Genomic DNA, 22,617 nt, shown 5'->3' with positions numbered 1-22,617 from the left:
TTAACTGGATCTCTACTTTCTGACTATAGTCCTGCTTTAGTCAGGATGTAATCTTCAGAAACTGAATTTTTATATGATTCTTAAATTGTTGGTACTCAAATATTTCAGGAAACAAAATATATACCTCCTGTTTTTTTTTTAGCTATCTCATCTAATCTGCGTCATTTTTTTTCAAAGAGCAGTTATTTTTTTCATTCTATTTTCTGGTACTGCATGCCAAGAAATGTATTTTCAAGTTAAAAATATACATGCTATATAAGGTTTTAAACTTCAAACTTTTTGAATTCTTTGTATTTGTTGGATCCTTAATGCAGTGAACACATGGGGATATATTATCCCATTAGTGCTCAGGATAGACAAATCTAAAACATTCTTAACCAAAAATGAATAAGACCCTATTATTACTTATTCTTATGGGTCATTTCAAAGAAGGTAACATATGGTTGATACATGTTTTAACCATAGTAATGTAAATATGGGGAGTTACCAGCAGCTGAACTCAATCATTACTGTCTCAAAATCTAACCCAAGTGTATATGCATGTGTGTATACACAAGCATATGCAGGTGTACATACCTAGAAAAACAAGCAGGATGGGTATTCTTAATTATATAGACAAGTATAAATTCATACATTTATATTCGCCACCTCCACCAAAAAGTACTGATTCTACTGAATGTTTCTTAACAGTCAGGCACTTTTGTTGTTCAATTTGCATTATAGAGATGAAAAAAAATTCTAGGTATAGATAGTAAAACAATGCTTTCTGAACCCAAATTAACATTTCCTGAATTTCTGGTCTTATTTCACATACGAAACAAATTTTATGGGTTTTAGACATGACATCCCTTTTGTGTCACTACCAAGCCTTCTGTTCAGTAAACCAATCACTTTTCAAATAATAGTTTGGAGATCCTTAATATTATGGTCATTGTTCTTTGGACACACACCAGTCAGCCAATGTCTTTTAAAATGTGTCACTCAAAATTGAGCACATCACTCCAGAAATGGTCTCACTAACACAGAATAGAGAGACTGTTACACACACACACACACACACACACACACACACACACACACACACCCCACCTGGTTCTGGATAGTATACTGCCTCTATTAATACAACTGGCATTTTTAATGCTAAATTGCTTATGTAGTATTGAGTTTTTGGTCAACTACATCCATTACGTTTTCTTTTCGAAGGGAATATATTTTACAATCATTTATGAAATGAATTGAATGTAAATTACACTAAGTTATTTAAATAAAAAGCAAATAATTTTGAAATGGTTTAAAGAGGTAAATATTTGCTTTCATATATAGCAAAGTTGGGGCACTGAGCCTTGGCCAATGTTATAGAACCCACTACAAAACCTGGGCTCCACTGTAACTGTGATGATTTTCTTAAAGTAGATCTGTCAAGAACAAGTGTTTGGGCTTTTCACTTTATTAGGAGACTAGCTGTAAGGCAGTTTTCAAGTAAACTTGAAACTTCATAAAAGTACTAGGGAAACAGATGACATTTAATGTGAATCATTTACTGAAATGTCTAAAGTATAGAAATTGACATCTGAATCAAATATTCTAACAAGTGAAAGCTGATTTAAGATATAAAGAGGACAGTGTCATCAGTAAGCTCTTAATTGAGGAAAGTGAGATACCAGTAACTGCAAACTATTTCCTGTCCAAAGTATTCCTCGTGATGAGTAATTTATACTTCTACTCCATATCAATTACTTCTACTGGAACTTACATGCACTAAAGTCATTAGTTACTTATCTTTAGCCCTGAAATAAATGGTTGTGAAGATAGGGTGATAGAACATGCCTTAGTACTGTTGTAAGAAAGTCAGGACATTTTCAAACCTAGTTTGGAAAAAAGAGAGCAAGATAACCCGAAGCTTTGTGCTTGAGAGAAGGGAAAGCATAGTTTCTCCATGAGAAAATGGGAAGCAAATTCTGGAGCTGCACACACTTTTATTACATTCCATTCTAGGAAACAACGTCTATAAGCTTTGCTAGGTGGGTAAGAGTCTCCTGCCCTCCTATTTCCCTGAAGTATGCTCTTGCAGAAAGTACAGAAGAGTCACACTGCAGCACTGCTGCCATTGGGGCCTTTTCCAATCACCCCTCAGCAGGGTTTTCTAACAATCATCCTCTATTTCTTTTTTCTTCTTTTCTTTCTTTTTCTTTCTCTCTTTCTTTCTCTCTTTCTTTCTTTCTTTCTTTCTTTCTTTCTCTCTTTCTTTCTCTCTTTCTTTCTCTCTTTCTTTCTCTCTTTCTTTCTCTCTTTCTTTCTTTCTTTCTTTCTTTTTAATTAAAGGGGTTGTTAAATGAGGGTAAAAGGAATCAAATATATGGTGATGGAAGGAGAACTGACTCTGGGTGGTGAACACACAATGTGATATATAGATGATGTGTTACAGAATTGTATACCCGAAACCTATGTAATTTTACTAACAATCATCCTCTATTTCTTTTCTCTGTTGGCCTGGGGCTAAGTCCACTTGAGTTTTGAACAACTCAAAGCATTTATCCAGAACCAATCAGGTGCTATGTGCTGGTCCAGGTGCTGGAGTTCAGGGGTGAGAGAGATATTATACCAAGTCCTTGTACTTCAGGAGCTCATCCTGGGGACAAAGACACAATAATGTAAATAAAGTGCTAGGAGAGCAGAGTGAAGGGGCTGTTAAACCTGCCTGGTGGCCAGGGAAACTCATGAGAAAGGTGCAATTTTTCTTGAGCTTTGAATTTAGTGATCTGTAAAAATGCAGTGAATTGTCTGTAATTATCCTCAAATCTTCCACCTAGCAGTTTCATCGGGCACCTTACACTGGCCTCGTTGCTCCTGCCGTGGCTGGCTAACAGTGCCTTTAGACAGAGCCCTTTAAAAAAACTCGAATATCTGAAATTAAAGATGTCTTTATAAAATACCAGTTACATCTTTCAATTCACTGTATCTCAGCAGTCTACACCAAGAATAAAACCATTAGCTATGAAGCTATGCAAAGAAACAGAGATTGTGTGATCTTTTGTATGGAAATATTTTAATATTTATGTGCTAGATTCTCATAGTGCATTAAACTAAACAGGAACATTTGCAGACTCGGTCCTTGAAATCTGGCTAACTGTTTAGCAAATAAAAGTCAAGTGCCTGGGTGCCAGATCCACTGCATGTGTTGAGCTTGTCATCCATCTGTTGTGTTCTCTGCCAACTGCTCTACTTGGGGTGCGAGTGGAAGGCATTAGAAGGGAATAAGAAACCATTAAGAAATAAAATCAACTGCAGAGTGAGCAAGTTTCTTTTTCTTTTTCCTGTCCTTCTATTACCTCTGTCCTTCTCATGTTTCTGCTTATTTTAGTACTATATTGTATCAATATACTACCCACATACAAAACAATTAAATAAGACTCCATGTAAAGGCAGTCACTTTTCACTGATAATTCAAGTATCATTCTTGTAACTTTAGTAAGTGAAGCCAACAAGTAGGTTGACAAAACTGTTTTCTTTATGGTCATTTTTTCCCTATGAATATTGGTTCTGATAAAAATTCAATCCTATTTCCAGATTTGACTATACTTTCATTCATTGCAGAATTGTCCGAAATACAGAAATAGATAGATGATTCTCTGTTTAAGAGGTATTTTCTCTAACACAGAGCTCATACTTGTTTTTTAACCTTGATAATTTCGTAGGAAGGAAATATTTCACTGTTAGAATAAAGTTGGGTGGTCCTTTTCTCCCCTCCTTCTTTAGTTTCGATTCCTACAATAAATTGTCACATACAAATAGGTATTTTAACTGTTTTTAACTTGGGAGGGATTCTGAAATTAATTTTAATTCTGAATTTCAATGGAACATTACGTGAAACTAGACAATACAGAGAGAAAGCCAAATGACTTTTAAAAGTTCTCTAGTTTTTTCAATAAATACCCATAAGTTTCTGAGTCTCTGAGGCATTAATGCTACATCTGGACCAGAGCTGTCGCAGAGTACATTATAATTCATAACAGCTACCAGCCTTGTCTGCACTTTCATAAACTGCAAAGCATCTGCCTTTATTTCCAGAAGCTGCAGTCTTCTCATACAATTTCTTTTTAGGGAAAATTGAGATTCAGAGATCACAATCCTTTCATTTTCCAATAGAAAAGAAATACAAAGACAGTTAGGGAACAATGGATCTGCTCAATTCAGTCTCATCCCCGGGCAGACTGCGGACTTCAGAGTTTATGGGGAAAAGACCCATCACACAAAGCTTCTCGTAATGAGGATAGTTAGCCCAGCTATTTTTAAGACAAGCAATTTGGCAGTTTTCTCACCATGTTATCAGATATACTTCTTAAGTGCACTTAATGCATATGGCTTTTTACCTCTAGAAGTTAGATTTATTTTGTTTTATATAAAGTCATGGTACTAAGTTAAACACTTTTGTTTTTGATCAAATGAATATGTAATTTAGATATATTTAATCAAATGAATATATAATTTATTCTATATATCACATTTGGTGGAGAATATAGGGAATTTTCTAGGTTAGGGGTTGAAGTAAGTTTACTTTGGAGAGCGTGGCCATGATTGGCCTGTCTGGAGGTGGGCCTGCAGGGAAAAGAAGGCTCTCCGGAGAGTCAGGTAGGTAGGGGAAGTTAAAATTATATTGCAAATATAATTTGGAAGCCAAACAAAATAAAGCCCTATTGTTTTCATAGTACTTATTTTGAAAGGTAAAGCTAGACAAAAATCCTTTTATTTGGTGAAAAACGTATGATGATTTTTAATAGGTGGACACAATTTTTTGAGGGTGAGAGAGTCAGAGTCTCTAAGGTGAGGCAGACTCTAAAAGGGTCATAGATTTTTTAAAGGACACAGCCGTCCCTAGAGCAGGATGTAGGAATCACTTTGTACACTTCCCTCTCTCGTCTACAGGCAAATGAATTTAAGATCTAATTCATAACTGTCTGTGCAAAGGAAATCTCGATACTTGAGGAGCTATCCTTGAGTAATATGATAAAGGTACAGAAGCTATAGATTCATATAGCTAGAGATTCAAATCCTGACTCCATGATTTGATATGAAACTTTGGGGAAGTTTTTATTCTCTCTATATCTCTGTTTCTTTATCTGTGAATTAGGGATGATAAGTCTTATCGCATATAGATATTGTGGGGAATGAATGAATTAATGTAAATAAGTCTCTTGACAGAGTTTAGCACATAATAATTATTGTGTAAATGGCTGCCATTATTATTATTATTATTGCAAAAGTTTATACTCATACATATTTCAGTTAAACAAAAAATTCATTGGTTTGCTAACATCTAGTATCTATTAAGAGGTCAAAATTACCTAAGATATGTGACTTATTTTAACATTTTTTCACTAAATATATTTTGAATAAATAATATAAATTCCCTCAAATGAGTTCTAATTTAATCTCACAGTAATCCAGAGTTTAGAATACTAGAACCATCACACTGTTTTCTTTTACATTTATATCTATTGTTTACCAAATATTTATATATCAGGCACTGACCTGGCACTTTCATGAGTAATCTCATTTAATGTTTAACGCAAAACAAGGAGTAGGTACATATAATTCCCATTTTATAAAACAGAAAAGTTAGAAGAAACCGTGAGACATGCCCTAAAGAAACACAGAGAAACCAAGAGACATGCTCTAGATTACAGACAGCCAAGCTTTAAGCTGGAATTCAAACCCAGGCAGTCTTACTCTGGGCATTTAATATTTGAATGGTACAATAATGATATCTACCATTTATTCCATGAGAAATAAAATTAACTTAGTAAATTTTATTTCCCCATTAAAACAGACATTTTAGGACAAAATGTCTAGATAATTTAGCAGACTGAAAATTGAATTGAACATAAATTAGACTGCATATTTACTCAATTTTTACTATCACATTATTAGCATTAATATTATTGGAAAATAATTATCCCTAATTTCAAAAAAAATATCCATTTTTCAGAAAACGTATCTGATACATGACATACATAAATGAAACTGAGAATGAGGTATTTTTTCGTTTGAAATATCCAGGCAATGAATGCAAGCATACTTCGAGTATTATGTCTGGAGGTAACACAGTGGGCAGGATTTGCTCTCAGTATCCAAATTTTCACTTCATTTTCCCACTGCATACCATGACGATGGGAGCTGTGAGTGGGTGTGTGCATGTGTGTGTGTATATGCATGTGTGTATGTGTGCGTGAATGTGTGTCATTCACTTCTCTTGGAAACTGGACCATCCAATTTACTCATTTTGACTGACAGTGGCTTCTGTCCAACCAAGCTTACCAGAAGTCAGCAGTGACTAATAACTAACAACATTTACTATACAGAATAGATTTTCTTGTATGAACCCAGAATAGAAAATTTATCAAATCTTTTAAGCAAAATCCTAGCTGTGCTGCATAAATGTAACGGGGACAGTTAGTTTTCTGTGGCGTGTTGACAGTAAGGCTGTATATATCGGTTTAGAATGCCTAGTGCAAGTTTGTATCAGGTGATGAATATTATAATTACAAAACAACATAATTAAATGCTACAGTTCTTCATTCTCGAAGTCTCCATGACTCCATATTCCATAAATTGATTTCATAATATAGTGTTGTTTAGAGTACTACTTTTCTCCTGGGCCTCAGAAGAAGAAGAATAATGCCACCTCAGTAAACCAATACTTTGTTCAGGGCCTTGACTTAAAAATATTTGTTGCTATCACCTAGCTAAACTTCAACCTGTAGGTTTATTTTAGAATAATGCAATTTATATGCAAATTACTTAATTTATTACTGTATCCCATTGGATGTAGGTATAGCTAACATACAAATTTGATTCTACCCTGCTCAGAATATGCATCACTCCATTATTATAAATCAGTTTTTGAGTTTAAATATTAAACCTTAAAAACCAAAAAAACTTCACTTTGAGAATATTGTCCCCGAGATATATGTTCAATGGCATTTTGCATATGTTCTTGCTCCAAGTGAGACAATTCATCTGTTTTTAATTTTATCTTTTAGCAGAACTCTTAAGCACTTTTAATTGTAAGTAAAGGACCCCAAGAATTATAAATGCTGAGAAGCAGAATCAAAGTTCCACTCAGGGATGCTGTGTGTGTACACTGGCAGATGCGTATGAAATACATTAAGCCAACCATGGGAGACAGAGCTCTGAGGATACATAATACTTTAAGAACTAGAGTTCTCTTTGGAAAATTACTCAGAAAAATCAATCAAGTTATTTTTATCATAAAACAAGGGAAGTATTTCACCCCAAACATAAGTGCTCATCTTTACAACTTTAATTTACATTTTTAAAAATTTTAAAAATGAAAAAAAAATTGATATAGCTTCACTGGAGCCAAATATTTAGTACTTATTAACCAACCATGCCATCAGATAAAATAGTCGCTTTCTTGTTATTTTCATTTTGTATATATTCATTAGTTATTTAGTAACCTGGGGATTATAGAAGTGAGAAAAACATTCTTAAAGTGATATTTCTCCTCTCGTGAGTGTTACATTCCTTTAGCAACTAAATGAAGTGATAAGGTAGAAGCAGACCTGATCCCACCAGTGACTGTACCTTAAGGAGAGGATGGTCAAAGTCTCAGTAATTCTACAGATATTAAGAAGGTATCGGCCACTACAGAGGGTCAAGGAAGATGCATGAAACCAGGATCTAAGAGCTAAGTGTAGCCTGGTACCATGTTTAGCACCACTGGAAGCTGCATGAATTCTCTAATTGTCTGTAAGGCTCTGTAAAAAGACTCAAATGAACTAGATTCAAAGAAAACTGCTCGAGGAATCAAGAGAGAGCATTTGCCAGGAAAATTTGCATTGGTTTTAGACCACCATTAATACAGCGTCTCTTTGGTCATATTAGCTTTTAAGTTCTCTGGAGACTGTGTCTTCACAAAGACATTGAAGTTCATTGACTTTGTGAGATGGCCTCCGTCACCATTTAGACCAAATGGTCTGTCCTCAAGGGCTGAAACTTCCAGTTTCTAGAATTACTAGGTCCAACTAGTTTATCAGTAGCTGATACAGTCCATTATTTTCATTAAAGTTTTACTTTAGGTAGAGTATAGGATGAATCATCACACAATATTCTTTCTACAAATTTGGGCTTTTGGGAAAAGAAACAAAATCTTTAATTCTGAGTAGTGTTTGTCTCTGCAATACTATGTCTTGCTCCAGTTCCTTCACTCTGCCCCAAATGCCATTGCTTTTATAAGAATAATTTTTTTTTCCTCGAGAATTTATTGGTTTATGTACTTAACTTCCTAGTCTGTGGCTTTCTTAGTCTCATGGCCCTTGATTGAAATTGATTTGATTAACTTTTGCCTGGGTTGAGCCTGTTAGTTACTTCATCTAGATCTTGTACTGAATCCAGTCTGTTGATAGCACCTTTTCAGGAGTGGAGAGCCTCCTCCACAGCCAGTCAGTAGCAGTTTATGCCTGGTTTGCTCAAATAGAATCCAAGAGAGGTCACTTTGGAACACGGACATTAATGGCATTTGATTCCAGTCTTAGTAAATTCTGCTTCAAAGTATTCCAGGGAAATTTCATCCTGCTTTCCCATAACTCACTGAGTAAACTTACATAAATCTTACTTTACAAAAAGAAGTAAAGAAATCCAATAATCTATTTTATGGTCCAAGGACTCTGGTGATTCTGTATTTGGCTTTATAAAAAAAGTTCCAATATTCAAAGTAATTTGAAAAGTCCCAATGATCTGAAATTGAAACAATCAGATCAGTTATGATATATTTTAGGCAAAGAATGGTGGAATAAATGTAGAAAGCAATTTTGGATTGGACAATCTCTTTAGGAGTTAGCGAAAGTATTGAGTAGTATTCTTTAGGGAAAAAGGCATTTGAAAGGAATTAGACCATTTTAAACAAATGTTTGAAGAAACTTTTACTTACAATGAATATCTTCAATTCAGCAAGCTTAAGAAAGAGGATAGCAACCCAAATAAACACTAACTTGCAGCATGGTATCATTGATCAACAAAGTTTGTTGGATTTTACTGAGTCTAACATTTACACTACTGCAGGAATAAAAAGTTTGCATATCAGGCTGAATAATTTCTAAGATAAAAAAAGCAACATCAGTAGAGCAGTCAGATAGCAGAGACATGTTTAAGGATGAAGAAATGTTCTTCATTTCTTATACTGACATAGAAAAAGACTCAAAATGATAATATTAAATCCTACTTCTGTGAGGTTATTATTAACGTAAAATATTCCTTCTTTTCAAAAATTATGAACATATTTTGACTCAATTTTTTTTTTTAATTGATGTGGTGTGGCTATAGTATAGGCATGTGGGTAATGTCAGACTGGAAAGAAAATAAAGGGGAATTCACTAGTAATCTCCAGGTTAACACATTAGACCATTCCAAATGGAAACTTCCACGCAGTAAGATTAGAGGGTGGGGTAGTAGAACGGAATCAATACCAAAGTCTCTGACTATAGAGTCAAGTAAGTTAACCTGTTCTATTTTAAATTGTTTTGATTTTTCTCTAAAAATATATTAGTGAGCAATCATTTCATAAAGCCTATACTTTGGGGGAAATTAACTGGATATGCGAAAGATAATACAAACATAAACTAGAAAATCATTTCCAAAATAGAGCTCAGATCACACTCCCCCTTAGGTTCAGGAACATTGAAACTGAGCTACTCTTTTATAAAATGCTGAGAGAATTTCAGCTCTGAAGTAGGTGAGGGGATTATCTAGGGCCTTAAAGAACTGAGCAAGTGGTGTGGTTGCTAAGTGATTGGGTTGCCAAATAAACTTGCTTAAAAAAAGAGGATTAAAAGGTTCAGAAAATTATAATCATTGAGTCTAAAAAGTATTAATTATTATTTCAAATAATGTCATCCAGAGTTTAGTCTTGGACAGAAAGCATGGTTAGAATGGTTTGATTAGGTGCCTTGATGTACAAAACTGATCACACCTAGGTGTTTAAATACAAGCAGTAATTGAATTTCAAACCATCTTACTCCATGAGAGAAGGTCAACATCCTCAGGGAAATTTAAAAAGCAATAAATCATATTAATGAAGCACCACAGTGGGGATCAGAAAATAGGCAAATAAAGATAAACATTCAATTGTGCAAAGACTTGTGGCTTTTTCCTAAATATTTCTGATTTTTCATTAACGATGGGCAATGTCAAATGGAAACTAGTCAGGTCACTATGCGAAAAAAAACTTTTATTTTTTAAAGGGGAAAAAAGTGTAGTAGAACAGCAGTGAATAATATAACAGTCCTTTATGATTTATCTTGCTCTTTCTTTGCAAATTCACTCTTTGCCCTGCTTGGCAAGGTCCCCTGGGCATTAGGGGCATTTAATTTATAGGTTCTAGAAACAGCTGACTTGATGACTTAGACTTTCCTTAAGTTATAGTGTTCATTCATTGAACTTATTTTTACCTCTTATTATGTGCTATTCTATGTATGGTGCTCACAGAACTGATATTCTAGTGGGGAAAATAAATCCATAATAATAACATGTCAGATGACAATAAAAGTGCTAAGAAAAGAAGGAATATAGAGATGGAAAGAAGGAATGCTTTTTATATAGATACGTCAGAATAGGATTTTAAACTGATTTCTGAGCAAGAGCCTACATGATGTGAAGGAGAAAGCCAAGTGGTATCTAGAACATTCCAGGTATATGCAACCTGGTGCAAAGAATTTGAGCAGGAGTGAACAAGGGGAGAGGTAGGAGATGATACAAGGAGTGGGGAGTGGGGTAAGAAGAGCTCTACACAATATATATGAAGCCTTGTAGTGAATGGTTGGAGTGTTTATCTTAAATGATATGTGGAGCTATTGGTAGGTTTTGACTCAGGCAGGACAGTATTTACATGATTATTTAAAATAGTTGTCTAACTCATAGTATATGGGCACGAATAAAAGTAAAATTTGCTCTTTATAAAGTAGCCACAGATTAAAGTAAGAATTCTCAAAATTTAATAGAAATATTATAATGAATAATACATAATTTGGAAAGAGATTTGGAAATTATATTCTCAAAACTTTTTTCATTTTATCTCATTGCACCAAAAGTAAAATGCACAAGATTAGTAATATATATGTATATTATATACATATATATTACATATATACATATATATAGCAGTAATATATACATATATATAGCTAATATATATATATATATATATATAATATACATATATATATAATAGCTAATGAGAAAAAAAAGTAAATTTGGATGCCCTAACCAACTTTATCTAAGCATAACAATGCAAGTAATCTTCAAAAACTAGTACACTACATCTACGAAAAGTCTTGTGACATAATACTGGAAACAAAAGACAGATTTGAATGGAATATTTAAATCATTGAGTGATTTTTTGAAGAAATTAACTACCAATAAATTACCAGTATTTACTACAGGTAGCATATAACAACTCAAGATTCTTAGATGCTTAAACATTTAAGCAATTGAAAATTCTAAGGGATTATCTCACAAATGAAGATTTCTTGGTTTTTTGGTCAAGTCACATAAGAAACTAAATTCAACCTAGGTGAATTATCTCCACCTCTCCTTCAGCATGTGAACAATTACACAGTGGCTAGAAAAGCAGAGGAAATATTTGTTGAATATCTATGATGTGCCAGCTTCTGATATTAAGTGTGTTTTATACATTTTATTGTATTCCTTCACAATAAACTATTGACCAGGTGTTAATAAGGATCATATTCAAAGCAAGTAGGTGAACAAGATTCAAAGACGAGTGGCTCAGGCTCCAAAGTGGTACTATTTCTGATATATTGGCCTACTTCCCCTAGATATCTTTCCTGGAGCTTGTATTAGGTTGGTGCAAAAGTATATGTGGTTTAAAAAGTTAAATAATTGCGAAAACCACAATTACTTTTGCACCAACCTAATAGCTAAAAAGAAAAACCTTGAGAACAACATCTGGTTCCTTCAGTAACACTGTACTTCTGGTCATTTCACACAATTAACTATCCAATATGCCTTTACATTTAAAGGAACTAGAAAAAGAACAACAAAGCCCAAAGGGAGTAGAAAAAAGGAAATGATAAAGATCAGAGTAGAAATAAATAAAACAGATTCTATAAAAAAATAATATAAAAGATCAATGAAACCAAGAACTGGGTCTTTGAAAAGATAAAGAAAATTTATAAACCTTTAACCAGACTCATCAAGAAAAAAAGAGAGAGGACCCAAATAAATAAAGTAAGGAATGATATAGGAGAAGTGACAATTGGTACCACAGAAATACAAAGGATTCTAAAAATATATCACAAACAATTACAGGCCAGTAAATTGGACAATCTGGAAAAAAATGGATAAATTTCTAGAAACATACAATCTTCCAAGACTGAGTCAACAAGAAAATTTGAATTGATCAATTATTACTAATGAAATTGAAGGAGCTAAAACAAATAAACAAACAAAAAAACTCCCAATGAACAAAAGTCCTGGACTGGATGGCTTTCAGGTGAATTTTACCAAACATTAGAAGAATTAATACCTATCCTTCTAAAACTGTTCCAAAAAAATTGAAGAAGATGGAAGGATTCCAAGCTTATTTTACAAGGCCAGCATTACCCTGATTCCAAAACCCAACAAAAACATTACAAAAAAGAAAACTATAGGCCAGTATCCCTAATTAACATAGATGCAAAAATCCTCAACAAAATATTACCAAACTGAATTCAGCAATACATTAAGTAGATCATATATCATAATCAAGTGGGATTTCTTTCTGGGGTGCAAAGTTGGTTCAATACCCACAAGTAAATTAATGTGATACACCACATAGACAAAATGAAGAATAAAAGTCATATGATCATATCAATAGATTCAGTAAAAGCGTTTGACAAAATCCAGTATTGATTTAGGATAAAAACTCTCAGCAAATTGGTAATATACCTAAATATAATAAAGGTCATATATGATAAACCCACAGCTAAAGTCATACTAAATGGGGAAAAGCTAAAATGGTTTTCCTTAAGATCAGGAACAAGACATCGATGTCCACTTTCACCACTTTTATTCAGTACAGCATTGGAAGTCCTAACCATAGCAATCAGATAAATAAATAAATAAATAAATAAATAAATAAATAAATTCAAATTGATACTATATATAGAAAACCCTAAAGATTCTACCAAAAACCTATTAGAATTGATAAATGAGTTCAGTAAAGTAGTAAGATACAAAATGAATATTCAGAAATCTGAATTGTTATACACCACTAACAAATTAATAGAGAAAGAAATTAAGAAAACAATCTCATTTACAATTGAATAAAGAAAAATACCTACAAAATAAATTTAACCAAAGAGGTAAAATACCTGTACTCAGAAAATGATAAGACATTGAAGAAAGAAACTAAAGAAGATACAAATAAATGGAAGCATATACCGCTCTTATGGATAGGAAGAATTAACATTGTTAAAATGTCCACACTACCCAAAGCAATCTCTAGATTCAATATAATCTCTTATCAAAATACCAATGACATTTTTCACAGAACTAGAATAATCCTAAAACTTATATGGAACCATAAAAGACCCCAAATAGCCATGGCAATCCTGAGAAAGAAGAACAAAGTTGGAGGTATCATGTTATCTGATATCAAACTCTACGATAAAGCTATAGTAATCAAAACGACATGATACTGGAATAAAAACAGATACATAGACCAATGGAAGAGAATAGAGAGTTCAGAAATAAATACATATCTATATGGTCAATTAATATATGACAAAGGAGGCAAGAATATACTCTGGGAAAAGACAGTCTATTCAATAAATGATGTTAAAAACACTGGACAGATGCATGCAAAAAATAAAATGGGACCATCTTCTTACATCACATTCAAGAATAACCTGAATGGATTAAACACTTAAATGTATGATACTAAACCATAAAACTCCTAGAAGAAAACATAAGCAATAAACTCTTTGACACTGCTCTTAGTGATATTTTTTCTGATATATATCTTATCTCCTCAGGCAAAGGAAACAAAAGAAAAAAATAAATAAGTGGGACTACATCATACTAAAAAGATTTTGCACAGCAAAGGAAACCATCAACAAAAGGCAATGACAAACTCCTGATTGGGAGAAGATATTCACCAATGATATATCTGATAAAGGTTTAATATGCAAAATTTATAAAGAACTCATACAACTTAACACCAAAAAACTCAACAATCCAATCAAAAAATGGGCAGAGGACTGAACAGACATTTCTCCAAAGAGGACATACACATGGCCAATAGACATATGAAAAGATGCTCAATGTCAATAATCGTCAGAGAAATGCAAATTAAAACCACAATAAAATATCACCTGACATTTTTCAGAATGGCCATTATTAATAAATCAACAAGCAACAATTGTTGGCTAGCAGATTGTGAAAAGGAAACCCTCATGCATTGTTTGTGGGACTGCAAAATGGTAAAGCCACTATGGAAAAAAGTATGGAGTTTCCTCAAAAATCTAAAAAATAGAACTATCTCATGACTCAGCAATTCCACTTGAGGGTATTTATCCAAAGAAATCCAAAACACTAATTCAAAAAGATATATGCATCCTTATATTCACTGCAGCTATATTTATAATAGCTAAGATATGGAAGCAACCTAAGTGCCCGGAATAGACAATTGGATAAAGAAGAGGTGGTACATATATACAATTGAGTATTACTCAGCTATAAAAAAAGAATGAGATCTTACCATTTGCAACAACATGGATAGACCTAGAGGGTATTATGCTAAGTGAAATAAGTCAGACAGAGAAAGCACACACCATATGATTTCACTTTTATGCGGAATCTGAAAAAAACGAAAAAACAAACAAAACAGAAACAGACTCAAGATACAGAGAACAAACTGATAGTTGCCAGATGGGAGGGATGTTGGGGGACTGGGTGAAAAAGGTGAAGGGATTAAGAAGTACGAATTGTCAGTCAAAAGATTGTCATGGGGATATAAAGTGCAGCATAGGAAATATAGTTAATAATACCATAATAACTATATATAGTGCTAGGTGGGTACTGGACTTATTGGGGGGATATCACTCCTGAAATTATATAAATCCCTAACTACTATGTGGTACACCTGAAACTAATATAAAATAATATTTAATGTCAATTGTAACTGAAAAAAAAAAAAGACAAAGTGTGTTACAAACATCTTCCCATTATTTAGAATACAACATATTATTTGTTGGGTGTACTCATTTCTGTTAGGAAACACTGTTAGCACATCTTGCCTTAGACTTTGTCCTAATAAATGTGAAGACAGCTCACACTGGTGCAGGCACTGCCAATATGGCCCAATAAGCTGCAGACCAGTGCTTGTGTGACTGCATTCTCTAACACAGGACACCTATGGCCAGGCAGTTCAATTATAAGGTACATTCCAGGGACCAGGTAGAAAATTAGCTACACACACACACCAATCCATAGCTACCACAGAGTTAGAACATTATGTTTACAAAGAAGGAATGGCTCTGTCAGCTGTCAGGGTGGGGACACTGCGAGGAGCACTCTTTTAATATAACAGTGGCTTTTTATCATATACTCTGTAGCGATTAAAGCCTGTAATCCAAACCCTCTAGCAAATACATGTTGACAAAACTATGGAGACTCATAATTCTGTCCTCCCAGAAGCTATCCCATGAACAAAACAATTTCTCATTTTTTGCAAAGATAAAAAGGGGGTGGGGAAGGCAAGAATAAAGATAAAAATTGTTTCACATAGGACTTACCTAAAAATGAGTCAACACATATATCATATATATTTATATAATAGTATATGGATGTAACTGTATTTACACATATGTATACATATACCACTTATAGATTATGGCCAAAATGATTTTAATGAATCTGTCCAATTATGTAGATATGTTTTTTTAGAGAGACATTTAAAAAGAGCCCAAAATAGCTCGTGATAAAGAAAACATCAACAATTGTAAACAATCATTTTCAGAACATAGTTAAAGTAGTATAAAACAATGGAATTTTCCTGAAACTTCTCTCAGGATTTAGATTTGTTCTTAATATTATATGCTTCATTATATATTAATAATTTTGTATTTGAACTCCTTGTGTGGTGCCCTCTAAACATGGAAGAATTAATCCCAAAGACAAAATCTAAGTGGCCAATTTCTTTTAAGAACTTAATGTCCGAAACTGATAAAGTCAAATTCAAAACTGTCTGTCATAAGTAGTTGGTATGTTTATAGATAGTACTTCTAAAGTACTACTACAGATTAGCAATAATTTTGTGATGAACATTGGATTTGACTGATGTTATTATATTTAAAAATATTAAAACCTATTTACTTAAGAAAAAGAAAGCAAAGGTATCCTAAGTAATGTGGTTTAAAAAGCAAAAATAAATGCTCTGTCCTACCTGAAAAATTACTTCTCAAGTACCTGGTAAGGTACCTGAAGTTTCCATGCAAGCTACAATGGGAAGACTTTCCTGTGAGAGTCAAGTTACTATGAATGGCTTTGTTAAAGCTTGCTGGGCAACTTGGAGGGATCAGTCATTACTCAGACATCAGTCTCCTACCTTTTAAAATAAGGAGTCCAACTAGATTTAGACTTCCAAGTTAAGGCATGAAAGGAATTTAAAACAGTTTCACTCTGGAAATATAACAAAAACATTCATCTCCTAACTTTAGCACAAATTAATTTATCTAGTTAGCTCACAAAAGATACAACACTAAGAGTGGGAAACAGAGCAGTTAAGTTTTGAGAGGAGCAGGGAGAAGGAAAAAGCATATCTTTAAGCAGGGATATTGCCTAGAATTAGATCTGTAGAGATCCAGCTTACTCTCCATCTCCTCCATAAAACTCTCTTCCTAGTCTCCATAGGCCATTTTCTCAGGACATCTGCAACTCTCCCTACCTAACATGTATGGCCAACTAATGTCCCTCTACCACTTCCAGATATAAAATACCCAGCAACATGTCCTACACAAAGAAGAGCTCTTTAAATAAAGGGTAGAGAGCTAAGAAAACCTCATCAAGCATCTTTTCTAACCACAACGGTATAAACCTAGAAATTAATTACACACACAAAAAAAACTAGGAAATTCACAAATATGTGAAGATTAAACAACATGCTGCTGAATAAACAATGAAAAAATCAAAAGAAACAAAAAGAAATAAAAAATAAAGAGAAATAAGAAAATAAAAAGAAATAAGAAAAAATCAAAAGAAATAAAAAAATACCTTGAGACAAACAAAAATGGAAACATAAATACCAAAATTTGTGGGATGCAGCAAAAACATTTCTAAGGGGGAAGATCAAAGCGATAAATGCCTACCTCAATAAACAAGAAAAGTCTCAAATAAACAATCTAACTTTACACCTCATAAAAGTAAAAAAAGAACAAAGGAATCCCAAAATTAGTAGAAGGAAGGAAATAGCAAATGTTAGAATAGAAATAAATAAAATAGAGACTAAAAAGGCAATAGAGAAGGTCAATGAACAAAGAGCTCGTTCTTTGAAAACATAGACAAAATTGACAAGTCTTTAGCTGGATTCACTAATGAAAAAGAGAGAGGACTCAAATAAATAAAATCAGAAATGAAAGAGAAGATGCTGCAACTGATACCACAGAAATACAAAGGATCATAAGAGACTACTGTGAACAATCACACAAACAAATTGGGCAACCTAAAAGAAATGGATAAATTCCTAGAAACATACAACCTACCAAAACTGAATCATGATAAAATAAAAAAATCTGAACAGACCGGTTACTAGTGAGGTGACTAAATCTGTAATTGAAAATCTCCCAACAAACAAAAGTATAAGGCCAGATGGCTTCACTGGTGCATTCTATCGAACATTCAAAGAAGAATTAATATCAATCATTCTCAAACTCTTCCAAAACACAGAAGAGAAAGAGAGTCTTCCAAATTCATTTTATGAGGCTAGCATTACCCTGATACCAAAACAACACATGGATGCCACAAGAAAAGAAAAAAAAAAATTACAGGCCAATATCCCTGATGAACACAGATGCAAAAATCCTCAACAAAATATTAATATTAGCAAACCAAATTCAACAATACATTAAAAAGATCATAAACCATGATCAAGTGGGATTTACTCCAGGGATGCAAGGATGGTTCCACATCTGCAAATCAGTCAACATGATACACCACATTATCAAAATGAAGGATAAAAACCTCATGATCATCTGAATAGATGCCAAAAAAACATTTGACAAAATTCAACATCCATTTATGATAAAAATTCTCAACAAAGTGGGTATAGAAAGAACATACGTCAACCTAATACAGGTTGCATATGACAAGCTCACAGCTAACATCATACTCAACAGTAAGAAACAAAAAGCTGTTTCCTCTAAGATCAGGAATCAAGCAAGAATGCCCACTCTTACTACTTCTGTTCAGCATACCATTGAAAGTCGTAGCAAGAGCAATTAGGCAAGAAAAAGAAATAAAAGGCATCCAAATTAAAAAGGAAGAAGTAAAACTGTCACTATTAGCAGATAATAGGATATTATATATAAAAAGCCCTAAAGACCCCATCAAAAATATTTGTTGCAACTAATAAGCTAATTCAGTAAAATTGCAGAATATAAAATCAATACATAGAAATATGTTGTGTTTCTATACATTAACAATAAACTATCAGACAGAGACATAAAGAAAACAACCCCATTTACAACTGTATTAAAAATAATAAAATACCTAGGAATAAGTTTAACCAAGGAGGTGAAAGACATGTATATTGAAAACTATAAGACACTAATGAAAGAAACTGAAGAAGATAAAATGGAAAGATATTCCATGCTCATGGACTGGAACAATCAATATTGTTAAAATGTCCATACTATCCAAAGTAATCTACAGATTCAATGCAATCCCTATCAAAATCCCAGTGCATTTTTTTAAATAATAGAACAAATAATTCTAAAATTAGTATGGAACCACAAGAAACCCCAAATAGCCACAGCAATCTTCAAAGAAGAACAAAGCTGGAAGTATCGTACTCCTTGAGTTCAAACTATTTCACAAAGCTATAGTAATTAAATGGTATGGTATTGGCATAAAACTACATTGATTGATGGAACGTAAAAGGGAGCCCAAACATAACCCCCTGCATATATGGTCAGTTAATTTACAACCAAGGAACCAAGAATATACAATGTGGAATGACAGTTTTTCCAATAAGATGTGTTGGAAAAAATGGACAGCCATATGCAAGAGAATAAAATTTGACCACTATCTTACACCATAAACAAAAATTAACTCAAAATAAAGATTTGAACGTAAGACCTGAAACCAAAACTCCTAGGAAAAAACATAGGCGATAAGCTCCTTGACAGAGGTCTTGAAGATAGTTTTTTGAATGTGATACCAAAAGCAAAAACAACAAAAGCAAAAATAAATAAGTGTGACTGCATCATACTAAAAAGCCTCTGTACAGCAAAGGAAACCATCAACAAACTGAAAAGGCAACCTCATGAATGGGAGAAAATATTTGTAAATCATATATCTGATAAGGGGATAATATCTGAAATATGTAAAAAAAAAACTCATGCAATTCAATAGCAAAACAAAAAACAATCTGATTTAAAAATGGTCAGGAGATCTGAATAGACAAAGAAGACCTACGGATGGCCAACAGGTACATAAAAAGATTTTCAACATCATTAATAATTAGAGAAATGAAAATTATAACCACAGTGATATATCACCTCATACCTGTTAGAAAGCCTATTATCAAAAAGACAGGCAATACAAGTGTTCGCGAGGATGTGGAGGAAAGGGAACACTCATGCTCTGTTGGTGGGATTGTAAATTGATGCTGCAACTATGGAAAATAGTATGGAGGTTCCTCATAAAATTAAAAGTAGAACTGCATATGATCCAGCAACTCCTGAGTATTTATCCAAAGATAATGAAAACACTACCTCCAAAGGATCTGTGTACCCCCATGTTCATTGCAGCATTATTTAAAATAGCCAAGATAGGGAAACAATGTAACTGTCTATTGATGGATGAATGGATAAAGAAACTGTGGTATATAAAATATTCCATTGTGTCTGTATATAATATGGAATACTATTCAGCAATAAAACAATAAAATCTTGCCATTTGTGAAAACATGGATAGGCTAGCGGGCATTATGTTAAGCAAAATAAGTCATACAAAAAAAAAAAAAAGGCAAAGACTGTATGATCTCTCTTTCATGTGGAATCTAAAAACTAGCCCACAGGTACAGAGAACAGATTGATGGTTGCCAGAGGTGGGGTGTGGGAGAGGTGAGAGAAATGGGTGAAAGGGGTATAAATTTATTAATTTAAGGAAGAATTTTCAGTGAGTACATATCAGCAGAAAAGAGAAGCAAGAGTTCAAGTATGGAAAGAAGAAAATGCTAAAGAAGGCTAAAGCACAACTAAAAACTAAACTTTATTGCTTTTCATTTTTCTAACAGTTTACAGGTACATACAAAGATTTGGATTTCCAGAGCTTTTCAAATTTTAGACCAGACTTCTAATACCACGTTTCCCTGAAAATAAGACCTAGTTGGACCATCAGCTCTCATGTGTCTTTTGGAGCAAAAATTAATATAAGACCCGATATGATATGATGTGATGTGATGTGATGTGATGTGATGTGATGTGATATTAATTCCCAGTCTTATAGTAAAATAAGACTGGGTCTTATATTAATTTTTTGCTCCAAAAGCTGATGATCCAGCTAGGTCTTATTTTTGGGGAAACACTCAAAAGTGTTTGTAACTTGAATGCTGATGTCTTCCTTATGTCAGTGATCAGCATTTAAACATAGCCCATGACAGCCTTTAACAGAAATGTGTATTTGACAGAGAAAAATGAGATGGGCACATTTTTAAGTCCCTTTCAAACAAATCCACTCATATTCTGACAGAGTTGGGTGGTGTCTTACCGGTTCTCCTTTATCTCCTTTCTGACCTGGTGAGCCCGCCGTTCCCGGTAACCCTGCTTCTCCCTGAGCAAAAATGAATTTCTGTGGTATCAAACATTCAGTCACATCGAGCTAAAGACAAATAGTTTATAAATATGATTTTGACAATAGTTAACATAAAGCTTTGCTACCCTGTGAGCTGACATTGGGCCCTCTGCTGGAATGCCTTCCTTCCCTTTTCTGTGAGGACCCCTACTCTCCCTCACTGTCTCTGCCATGAGGACTTCCATGGATTGGGACATGTGCTGCTCCAGGTACAGGTGATCCTGCACCTGTACCTGACTTTTCAGTGGAGCCTACTATACAGAATTAGCCACTAGAGGACATGTAAGTTTCCTCTCAACTTTCACCTCACCCCTATCCCCACTGGTCGAGCCAGGAGTGAAGTGGCAGCAGGCTGTGTTAAGTCTAAGGGTAAGTATTAAATCACAGTGCTCAGAAACATCCTGTTCCAGGTACTGGGGCAGGTTTTCCTTTCCTCATTCTTTCCCTCAGGTATGGGCATAGAGGGAAGCCATCATGAGATCGCTTAGCACAGGCCTCATGACTGCCATTAACATTCACAAAAGAAGTTCATCTAGGTCCATGGGCTCAGTCTTCCTGACTAGGGGACCACACTGGTGTGAGTGAAATAAATTCTTTGAGTAATAACAGAGGCCCTCTGCCTATTTCCCATATAATTTACGGCAGATGGAGATAGCTGGTTTGGATATTTGGGGATACTGATTAAATAGTTTCCACACAACAAAGAAAAACCATGTAGAGTGTCTTTGTATATGTTTTGATGAGCAAACACTGTTTCCTTCAATTTTGAATTCCCAGAATTGAAGCCTATTCTTGGCACATGTTAAGTGCTCAATACTTGTCTGTTATACAGGTAGTTCCTTCCTTCATCTTATTACTCATGCTAACTCACAGCCCAAAAAAAAGTTCAGATGGGCTAGGAACTACCCAGATAAAAATCCAGGAACGCTATCCCCAATCCTCTTCTCTTAACCCACCCCAGTGACTGGGTGGCTTAGGCATTTGATTCAAGCAGCACTTAAGGTATGACACGTTCTGTGCACCGGGCCATGTAAAGGGGCCTGGCTCACCAGGTGGAGTGGCTTTGCAGTGGGCATAGATTAAAACGAGCATACCTTGTTTGTAATGCACTGGCACCGGTCTGTAAGTTCCTGCTTTGCTGGCAGATAGGCAGACATTTTACTGGCATGGGCGGGGAGCGATGATGGTGCGGTCCTTCCAAAGCCTTCCTGCTCTGGGCACTAAAATCCAAAATGAGGCGTTAGGAAATAGAGTAAACTCCAAACATTCTGACATTCCAAACACTGGCTCCCACCAAACTAGGGATTGCTGGGGTTACCTGTAAGAACTACCTTCTAATTAACCAAAAGCTTACACAAGTATGTGAAAGTTTATAATGCCCTTGCTCTTTCACTAAGCCTCCTGTGTGTTTTATTACACTGACAACACACTAGAAATGTATTAAAACGTTGAGTTTGGTGAGACATTCTGGAGCTATTACAGGTAACTTTATGACAAACACAGTAATAACACACATTTGAAATAATT

The 22,617-nt window shown here is 34.2% G+C and overlaps 1 protein-coding gene across 1 annotated transcript in view; it reads right to left on the bottom strand.

Moving 5' to 3' along the window:
* COL19A1 (collagen type XIX alpha 1 chain) overlaps nucleotides 1–22,617 on the bottom strand; it is a 304,480-nt gene that overhangs the window by 222,864 nt on the left and 58,999 nt on the right. The window contains exons 8-9 of the mRNA XM_033102674.1: nucleotides 22,185–22,310; nucleotides 21,007–21,069 (exon numbers count right to left, since the gene is read on the bottom strand). Coding sequence (XP_032958565.1) covers nucleotides 21,007–21,069; nucleotides 22,185–22,310 — 189 coding nt within the window. The remainder of the gene's footprint in view (nucleotides 1–21,006; nucleotides 21,070–22,184; nucleotides 22,311–22,617) is intronic.

The sequence above is a fragment of the Rhinolophus ferrumequinum genome, chromosome 3 (assembly GCF_004115265.2).
Source record: "Rhinolophus ferrumequinum isolate MPI-CBG mRhiFer1 chromosome 3, mRhiFer1_v1.p, whole genome shotgun sequence".
NCBI classification, from domain to species: Eukaryota; Metazoa; Chordata; class Mammalia; order Chiroptera; family Rhinolophidae; genus Rhinolophus; species Rhinolophus ferrumequinum.
The sequence above is the reverse complement of the archived record's forward strand: the minus strand, read 5'-3'. Positions and strand labels throughout refer to the sequence as shown.